This window comes from Colobus angolensis, unplaced genomic scaffold (assembly GCF_000951035.1).
Source record: "Colobus angolensis palliatus isolate OR3802 unplaced genomic scaffold, Cang.pa_1.0 Scaffold456, whole genome shotgun sequence".
NCBI classification, from domain to species: Eukaryota; Metazoa; Chordata; class Mammalia; order Primates; family Cercopithecidae; genus Colobus; species Colobus angolensis.
Genome location: NW_012117999.1, coordinates 283,351 through 292,593, shown reverse-complemented (window position 1 = coordinate 292,593; position 9,243 = coordinate 283,351). Strand labels below are relative to the sequence as shown.

At 38.0% G+C, this 9,243-nt stretch overlaps 1 protein-coding gene across 2 annotated transcripts in view; it reads right to left on the bottom strand.

Moving 5' to 3' along the window:
- SCN2A (sodium channel, voltage gated, type II alpha subunit) overlaps positions 1-9,243 on the bottom strand; it is a 166,603-nt gene that overhangs the window by 82,375 nt on the left and 74,985 nt on the right. For both annotated transcript variants that reach the window (XM_011958022.1, XM_011958021.1), the window contains exons 9-11: positions 8,818-8,959; positions 8,471-8,677; positions 6,825-7,112 (exon numbers count right to left, since the gene is read on the bottom strand). In XM_011958022.1, the coding sequence (XP_011813412.1) occupies positions 6,825-7,112; positions 8,471-8,677; positions 8,818-8,959 (637 nt within the window). The remainder of the gene's footprint in view (positions 1-6,824; positions 7,113-8,470; positions 8,678-8,817; positions 8,960-9,243) is intronic.

The window sequence follows — 9,243 nt, the reverse complement described above, 5'->3', positions numbered from 1 at the left end:
CTTCACTTATGAAACTTAGTTTGGCTGGATATGAAATTCTGGGTTGAAAATTCTTTTCTTTAAGAATGTTGAATGTTGGCCACCACTCTCTTCTGGCTTGTAGAGTTTCTGCTGATATCTGCTGTTAGTCTGATGGGCTTCCCTTTGTGGGTAACCCGACCTTTCTCTCTGGCTGCCCTTAACATTTTTTCCTTCATTTCAACTTTGGTGAATCTGACAATTATGTGTCCTGGAGTTGCTCTTCTCGAGGAGTATCTTTGTGGCATTCTCTGTATTTCCTGAAATTGTATGTTGGCTTGCCTTGCTAGGTTGGGGAAGTTCTCCTGGATAATATCCTGAAGAGTGTTTTCCAACTTGGTTCCATTCTCCCCATCACTTTCAGGTACACCAATCAGATGTAGATTTGGTCTTTTCACATAGTCCATATTTCTTGGAGGCTTTGTTCATTTCTTTTTACTCTTTTTTCTCTAAACTTCTGTTCTTGCTTCATTTCATTCATTTGATCTTCAATCACTGATACCTTTCTTCCAGTTGATCAAATCAGTTACTGAAGCTTGTGCATTTGTCACATAGTTCTCGTGTCATGGTTTCCATCTTTATCAGTTTGTTTGTGGATTTCTCTGCATTGGTTATTCTAGTGAGCCATTCGTCAAATCTTTCTGCAAGGTTTTTAGTTTCCTTGCACTGGGTTCATAACTCCTCCTTTAGCTCAGAGAAGTTTGATTGTCTGAAGTCTTCTTCTCTCAACTCGCCAAAGTCATTCTCCATCCAGCTTTGTTCCACTGCTGGTGAGGAGCTGCGTTCCTTTGGAGGGGGAGAAGTGCTCTGATTTTTAGAATTTCCAGCTTTTCTGTACTGCTTTTTCCCCATATTTGTGGTTTTATCTACCTTTGTCTTTGATGATGGTGAAGGACAGATGGGGTTTTGGTGTGGATGTCCTTTCTGTTTATTATTTTTCCTTCTAACAGTCAGGACCCTCAGCTGTAGGTCTGCTGGAATTTGCTCAAGGTCTACTCCAGACCCTGTTTGCCTGGGTATCAGCAGCAGAGGCTGCAGAAGAGTGAATATTGCTGAACAGCAAATGTTGCTTTCTGATCATTCCTCTGCAAGCTTCATCTCACAGGTGAACCCAGCCATGTGAGCTGTGAGGTGTCAGTCTGCCCCTAGTCGGAATGTCTCCCATTTAGGCTACTCGAGGGTCAAGGACCCACTTGAGCAGACAGTCTGTTCGTTCTCAGAGATCTCCTGGTTTTAAGGGGAGAAATCCCTTTCGCTCAGCTCTCACCCTCTCTTTGCCTGTCACCATCTGTGTAAGATGTGACTTGCTCCTCTTTGCCTTCTTCCATGATTGTGAGGCTTCCTCAGCCACATGAAACTGTAAGTCCAATTAAATGTCTTTCTTTGGTAAATTGCCCAGTCTCAGGTATGTCTTTATCAGCAGCATGAAGACAGATTAATATAATAAATTGATACCAGCAGTGGGGTGCTGCTGAAAAGATACCCAAAATGTGGAAGCAACTTTGGAACTGGGTAACAGGCAGAGCATGGACCAGTTTGAAGGGCTCAGAAGAACACAAAAATGTGAGAAAGTTTGGAACTTCCTAGAGACTTATTGAATGGCTTTGACCAAAAGCCTGATAGTGATATGGACAATAAGGTCCAGGCTGAGATAGTCTCAGATGGAGATGAGGAACTTGTTGGAAAGTGGAGCAAAGGTGACTCTTGTTATATTTTAGTAAAGATACTGGCAGCATTTTGCCCCTGTCCTAGAGATTTGTGGAACTTTGAACTTGGGAGAGATGATTTAGAGTATGTGGCAGAAGAAATGTCTAAGCAGCAAAGCATTCAAGAAGTGACTTGGGTGCTGCTAAAGGCATTCAGTTTCATAAGGGAAGCAGAGCATGAAAGTTTGGAAAATGTGTAGCCTGACTATGTCACAGAAAAGAAAATCCCATTTTCTGAAAAGAAATTTAAGCAGGCTGTAGAAATTTGTATCAGTAATGAGGAGCTGAATGTTAATCCCCAAGACAATGGGGAAAATGTCTCCAGGGCATGTCAGAGACCTTTGTGCCTGCCCCTCTCATCACAGTCCCGGAGGCCTAAGAGGAAAAAGTGGTTTCATGTGCCCGGTCCAAGGTCCCATGCTGTGTGCAGCCTAGGAACTTGGTGCCCTGCATCCCTATGACTCCAGCCATGACTGAAAGGGGCAAATGTAGAGCTAGGCCCATGGCTTCAGAGGGTGCAAGCCTCAATCCTTGGCAGCTTCCACATGGTGTTGAGCCTGCCAGTGCACAGAAGTCAAGAATTGGGATTTGGGAATATCTGCCTAGATTTCAGAGGATGTATAGAAATGCCTGGATGTACAGGCAGAAGTTTGCCGCAGGGGTGGGGCTCTCATGGAGAACCTCTGCTAAGGCAGTGAGGAAGGGAAACGTGGGGTCGGAGCCCTGCCACAGGATCCCTACTGGGGCACTGCCTGGTGGAGCTGTGAGAAGAGAGCCACTGTCCTCCCGACCCGAGAATAATAGATCCACCAACAGCTTGCACTGTGCACCTGGAAGAGTCACAGACATTCAATGCCAGCCCATCCATGGAAGTAGTCAGGAGGGAAGCTATACCCTGCAAAGCGACAGGGGTGGCGCTGCTCAAGACCATGGGAACCCACCTCTTGCATCAGCATAACCTGGATGTGAGACATGGAGTCAAAGGAGATCATTTTGGAGCTTTAAGATTTGACTGCCCTGCTGGATTTTGAACTTGTATGGGGCCTGTAGCCCCTTTGTTTTGGCTAATTTCTCCTATCTGGAATGACTGTATTTAGCCAATGCCTGTATCCCCATTGTATCTAGGAAGTAACTAACTTGTTTTTGATTTTTCTGGCTCATAGGTGGAAGGGACTTGCCTTGTCTCTGAGGAAGTTTTGTTTGGACTGTGGACTTCTGAATCAATGCTTAAATGAATTAAGACTTTGGGGGACTGTTGGGAAGGCATTATTCATTTTGAAATGTGAGGACATGAGATTTGGGAGGGGCCGGGGTGGAATGACATGGTTTGGCTGTGTTCCCACCCAGATCTCATCTTGAGTTATATTTCCCATAATTCCCACTGTTGTGGGAGAGACCTGGTAGGAGATAGTTAAATCATGGTGGTGGTTTTCCCCATACTGTTCTTGTGGTAGTGAATGGGTCTCATGAGATCTGATGGTTTTATAGGGAGAAACTTCTTTTGCTTGGCTCTCACTCTGTCTTTGCCTGCCACCATCCTAGTAAGATGTGACTTGCTCCTCTTTGCCTTCTGCCATGATTGTGAGGCTTTGCCAGCCACATGGAACTATAAGTCCAATTAAATCTTTTTCTTTGCTAAATTGCCCAGTCTTGGGTATACCTTTATCAGCAGCATGAAAACAGAGTAATACACTGACCAATAAGTATGCTTTTTATTTTCTTTCCAGCTAAAGAATTACTTTTTCTCAATAATATCATAGTGTCTATTAAACGTCTGTAAATGTTAAACACTATCTTATGTGATTCTATTCGTTATTTATCGTAAGAATCACTTCTAAGAAGACTTATGGCTCCCATGACAGAAGTCATCTCTCCTTTTGTTGTTCCCATGATTTCTATCCTATTAACTACATTAGTAAGATTCATACTTTTCTTTTATTGTTTTCCATACAGGTAGTTATTTTTTAAAGCTGCTGTTAGACTATCCATCTTCTTTTGTGTCTCCTTTCTCTCCTCTAACAAGGAACTTTGAATTAGCTATGAGGACATAACAGTTACTGGATTTACAGGATGTGTGACATACTGCTCATCATTAGCTGAAAAAGAAAGGCAAACAATACATGCTTTGCCATGAAGAATATTTCTATTGCTTTTAGTAAGAGTTTATATTTTAACTGCCAGGACCTTGTTCAACTGGAGCCATAGAAAGGTTGGAAGAAAATAAGTTATAAATTTGCATGTTTTTCAAGGATCATGGATGAATTAAACTATACAAAACATAGTTTACATGTGACAGCTATATGAGAAATGATTGTGTCCCATCCATTAGCATCAACTTCTATTGCTGACATTCATTACATAAATGCATAGTAATCAAAGACTGTAACACACAAAAAAGATGGCCAGTAAGAAATATTCCGTATACTAAATGAATCTTTAAAAAGCAAAACTCATAGCTTATCACAAATAAATAATAAAGTAATAATTTAAGGTCAATTGTACCTTATAAATATTTCAAAAAAATCCAGATTATCTTGAAACTTGGTTAGAAATTACATTCTTGACTTTCTTCTCCCCTCTCTATCACACTAAGTCAAATCGGAGTCTAAGAAACATTTCATATGTCCACTTACTCTGCTAAAGAAATTATAATCTTGCAGTAAAGGCTTACATTGTATAGTTTTTCAATACAAACACAGAGATTGTTACCAACATAATCATGTCATCACAAAACAATAATTCCTAATATTTTGGGGTCTCAAACTCTTAAAAATCTAACAGACACGATGGGCCCTCCATTACTATACCGAGGTTAAGTACTTCTATCTGGTTTGACATTTTCAGTATTACCTTCAGGGCTTTGCAAAATGGGGTTGGTGGGATTTCAGGGTTTTCTGTCTCTCCTCCCTTCTTCCTTTTCTCCTCACCCCCTTTTCCCTTTCTCTCTCTTTCCCTCTGTCTTTTTCTGTCTCCCTCTCCATCCTCTTAGACATTTGTATGACTATTTCTTTATCAAGCAAAATAAAGTCTTTAACTCTATTTTTATATAGAGACTGCTTAAGAAACAAGTATCAAATTGAGCCAGCCATGCCATTTCTTCTAAGTCAGTGATTGCTTATAATACCCAACTAGCTGGGAAATGAAGGTATGTAGAGGTATGAAGAAGAGGCTGCTGGGAGAATATCATATCTATGAGCAAAACGTACAGAAAAAGGAAGGACAGAGCCTAGCTTTATCAGCCTTCACTATTTTGCCTAGAATTAGTTTTATTCAATTAGAAATAAGGCAAATTGAAGAGAATCTCTGGGGTATCTGTTTGATATGAAGTTGATATGAAATTTCAAATCTAGGCTAAAATTTAGGCAAATTTTGGCCAAAACTTAGACAAGTTTAGGCAAAAATTTAGGCAAACTTAGGTAAAAATGTAGGCAAAAATACTCTACCTTCCTCCCTCCTTTGCTCCCTTTTGTCCGTTCTCTCTGTCCCCCCACCCCCTTTCTTTTTCTTGCTTCCTTTTTGGAATCACTAATGCTGTAAACAGGGGATTTGCCTTTCAAAGGATTCCTATATATTGATTAATGTTTCCAGTAATGGAATCATCATGATTGTGACAACAAAATGAAAGAGACCGAGTAAATTTTGATATTTAGTTTAAAGATCCTATGTTAAATTTGAATTAATCCCCAAGGTATCCTATCTTATGATGTTATTTGGATTTGAAATGAATAAGGCTGACCTACAAGAATTTATATATATCACATGTAAGGTTATGTGAGCTTGTCTGTACTACAAAAAAGTAAAAAAGAAAGTATAATGCCATTGTGTCTTTTAAATAAAGTTATATTGTAAATTTCCTTATCAGTTTTTAGAGGCATTCTTCATAGGCAACTTGATGAAGTGGAAAGTTTAAGGCTTTCAGTACCAGGCAAAACTTGAATACCAACAACCCTAATATAAACAAAGATCATAATAACTTTTTCTATTACTATATGACATTGTGCAATTATTTAACTTTACTGATCCAAAATAGTTTTTTCATTATAGTAATGAAAATAATACTATTCCACAGAACTGTTAGCATTAATTTTGAGAGTATAGAAAGAATGCCAATCATAAAATAGGTACTCAACAAAGAATGCAGCCCCCTGCTTCTCTTCACATACAAAATTTGGGGATATTAATTAAATTAGAACTTACCTAGGATTATAGTGAAAGGCTTACATGAATTAATATTACAAATAACAACACAATGTGTAAATATTAGCCATTATCAATGTTGTTGTTATAATTGTTATTGTTACTGTATAGATATTAAGGTTTCACTCCTGGTGAAAATGTCTTCTGAGGTACTGTGTATTCCTGTGAATTCTCTTGGTGATTTCAAAGACAATTAGGATTCTAAATTTTAAAATTTCAACAACTTGTATGGGTACAAAAGGCAGAGGCACCCAGTGAATATCTGTTGCAGTTTATAAATCACAGTACTCTTCGAATGCAAGTCCCATGTTTAACATGAAACACAGATAATCAAGTACAACTAAACACTACTTTTTATTTCGTGTCATAAATCTCCCTCAGTACCTGTCTGAGAGTTTTGGCTACTTTTAGAGATATTTTGTTTCAGTCCCCTTTGCAACAAGGGCAAGAAGAATGCCCTTGGCATGTGATGATGTAATGTTTGCACCTGATGGGAACAACGCCGCAGATGGCCTAAAAGAGTCTCTGGTCCACTTCTGGGAATTTGTCACTCAGAAAACCCACAGTTCACTAGATCCACGCACAATAGTTAAGAAGAGATGGCAACCATCTGCTGATAATTTCTGATGTGGAAAATTTCTCCAAGATTTTTGAATCTTTAAGAAAGCCTCAAAACTGCAAATCTTTCCAAACCCAGAAGGATCTAAAATTTCCTTTCTGGGATTCCAAAAAGTTGTAAAACTCACAAATTCTCTGAAGTGATAGCCAAAATACTTGATAATCATCACTGCTCTGAAAGCATTGTGCCATCCAGGTGGAAGGCAGTTTTCTCTCCATCAAATTCTGGCATATTCTTTAAAAAGCTTTTATGAGAACACAGTTCATGTAATTTAATATTTTTACCTGGTGTGGAGAAGAAAATCTCTTTTCATATGTCAGCCTACTTCCTTCCAAGGAAAAACGGAAACCTTTTTTTCTTATGCTGTCTTCGGATTCCGATTTTCGGACTCTGTCGTTTTTCTCTTCTTCTCCAGACTGTTCTTTCTGTTTCTTTTTCTTTCTTCTATTTTTCAGCTCTTTTTCACTTTTGGAGCTCAACTTAGACGCTACTGAAGAACTCTCTGAAAAAACTCCTATCCCACCAGCACCGCTGAAGTCTCTTGATTCAGCAGATGCGGCCGCAGCTGCTGCCTAGAAGGGCGCAAAGTAGGTGGAAGTTGTATATAAACTTAAAAAATAATTATCATGTTACTGCTTAACTGAGCTTCAATATCATGAAGATAATCTTGAAAAACAATTCTCCATTTCGTTCAGTATTTTAGAAAGCAGTACATTGTTATTAGACCAATCAATGAATAAAATGGGCAGTCATATGGAAGATGACACACATGACTTTTATGAGAACCTTCAAGCTCTGTCCTCAACTATGATGCCTAATTATCTAATAATACGAGCAAGACACTCAAAGATCATAATAACTTTTTCTATAATTTGAACAATATTTTAAGAAGGAAGTAATTTAGGAATTAAAGGTTTCCTATTTAAACCTGGTAGACATTTGCCTTTGATTCCATTTTCACACAATAAAGAAATTGAATTATTAAATGTAATTCAATCAAGTATTTTATTTTAATTACATTTTTCTCTGTGATTTAAATTGAGTATTTCACTAAGAAATGCACAGCAAAGACATGATACAGATTGTTTATTTGAGAATCCTAGATCATAGCATCTGCATGAATTTGTAAAGTATAACTGTAGTTTTGGCAGAAAGATGGTGTTTAATATTGTTGCTATTATATCAGTATACTTTGACCTTTATTACATGTTTAGGAATACTCAGTGATAAAAGGGAATTATATTCAACATACAAAAAAAGACAAAAATAGGCAATTGAATTAGTTAGTGCCATTAAGTCAAGCAAATATAATTAGAAAAATTCTTGCCTTATTTTGAAGGTTCACCAAGTCCAAATTAAAGGATTTGTAGAGTAGGAGGCAGAGAGTGCTAATGTTTTAATATGTTTACACACTAGTGATTTACCGATGTAACCCACAAACTTGCATTTATACACTTTATATAAAAGAGAACAAATATAAGCCTTTGCCTTTCCAGACTCAATGAAATAATTTTCTTAGTTTGATTCTGGTTTTTTGACCCTTACCACCTCTGGTGATACTGCAATGAAGAAGCAACTGTAACTGAATTCCTCTTCCCCTAAGAAAATACTTCAACTGAGGACATGTCGGTTTATCTACTCTGCAAGTTTGAGTAAACGAGGCCTTTGTTAATAGTTAATTTCCTCAAAGAGTCACAAGGGAGAAAAAACGTCAGTAAAGCAGTTATAATTATCCATATTTTGATGCCATTACTATTGACAGAGATTTTTGCAATAAACTATTAACTTCTTAATAAACAAACAGGCTCCTAGCACTTACCAAACACATATGATATATTTCTAATGTCAACTACCTTGCCACTGACCTCAACATTTAGGTCAAAGAATTTAGATAAAGAAAAACAAAGGACTGTATGCTTGTTCACTATACCTGAGCTTCTTCTTGTTGCTTTTTCAACTGTTCGAGCATCTGCTGAAATTCAGCTTCCTTCTGTTCAGCCTCTTCCAATGTGGCCTGATTCTGTTCCTCATAGGCCATGGCCACCACAGCCAAGATCAGATTTATTAGATAGAATGAGCCCAAGAAAATGACCAGCACAAAAAATATCATGTACGTTTTCCCAGCAGCACGTAGTGTCTGCAAAATGGAAGAGAGATTATAATAAATTGTTTACAGGATGTTACAAGCTCACACTCTAAGTAATAAAGTATTCTACAGCAATTCTCTTGAGCTCAGTGTTTTAGGATTCTCAGAAAAATCATTTTATCTGTTCTTACCAGTTGATAAAGGTTTTCCCAGAAGTCTTGAGTCATGAGACGAAATAAGGACAAAAAGGCCCAACTAAAGGTGTCAAAGCTCGTGTAGCCATAGTTGGGGTTTCTACCAGCCTTCACACAGATGTATCCTTCAGGACACTGGCTGTAATTAGGTTAGAGGAAAGAGAGGAAGTCAATAACTGCAAGTCTGCTAATTGGTTTTCCTGTTTTTAATAGATGCCAGTGTCTATTTTATACGGGCACTAGAAAAAAGCCGATTTCTCTCACCTTACCCAGTACTTAGCTCAGCACTATGTGGACTGATTTATATAATAACAGAATCTATTAGGTCTGCTTTGTGGATTCCTCTGTGATTCATAATTGTCATTATTATATTTATCATGTCTCCATATAAATCATGATTAGTATCTTCTGGGACTTAAGGAC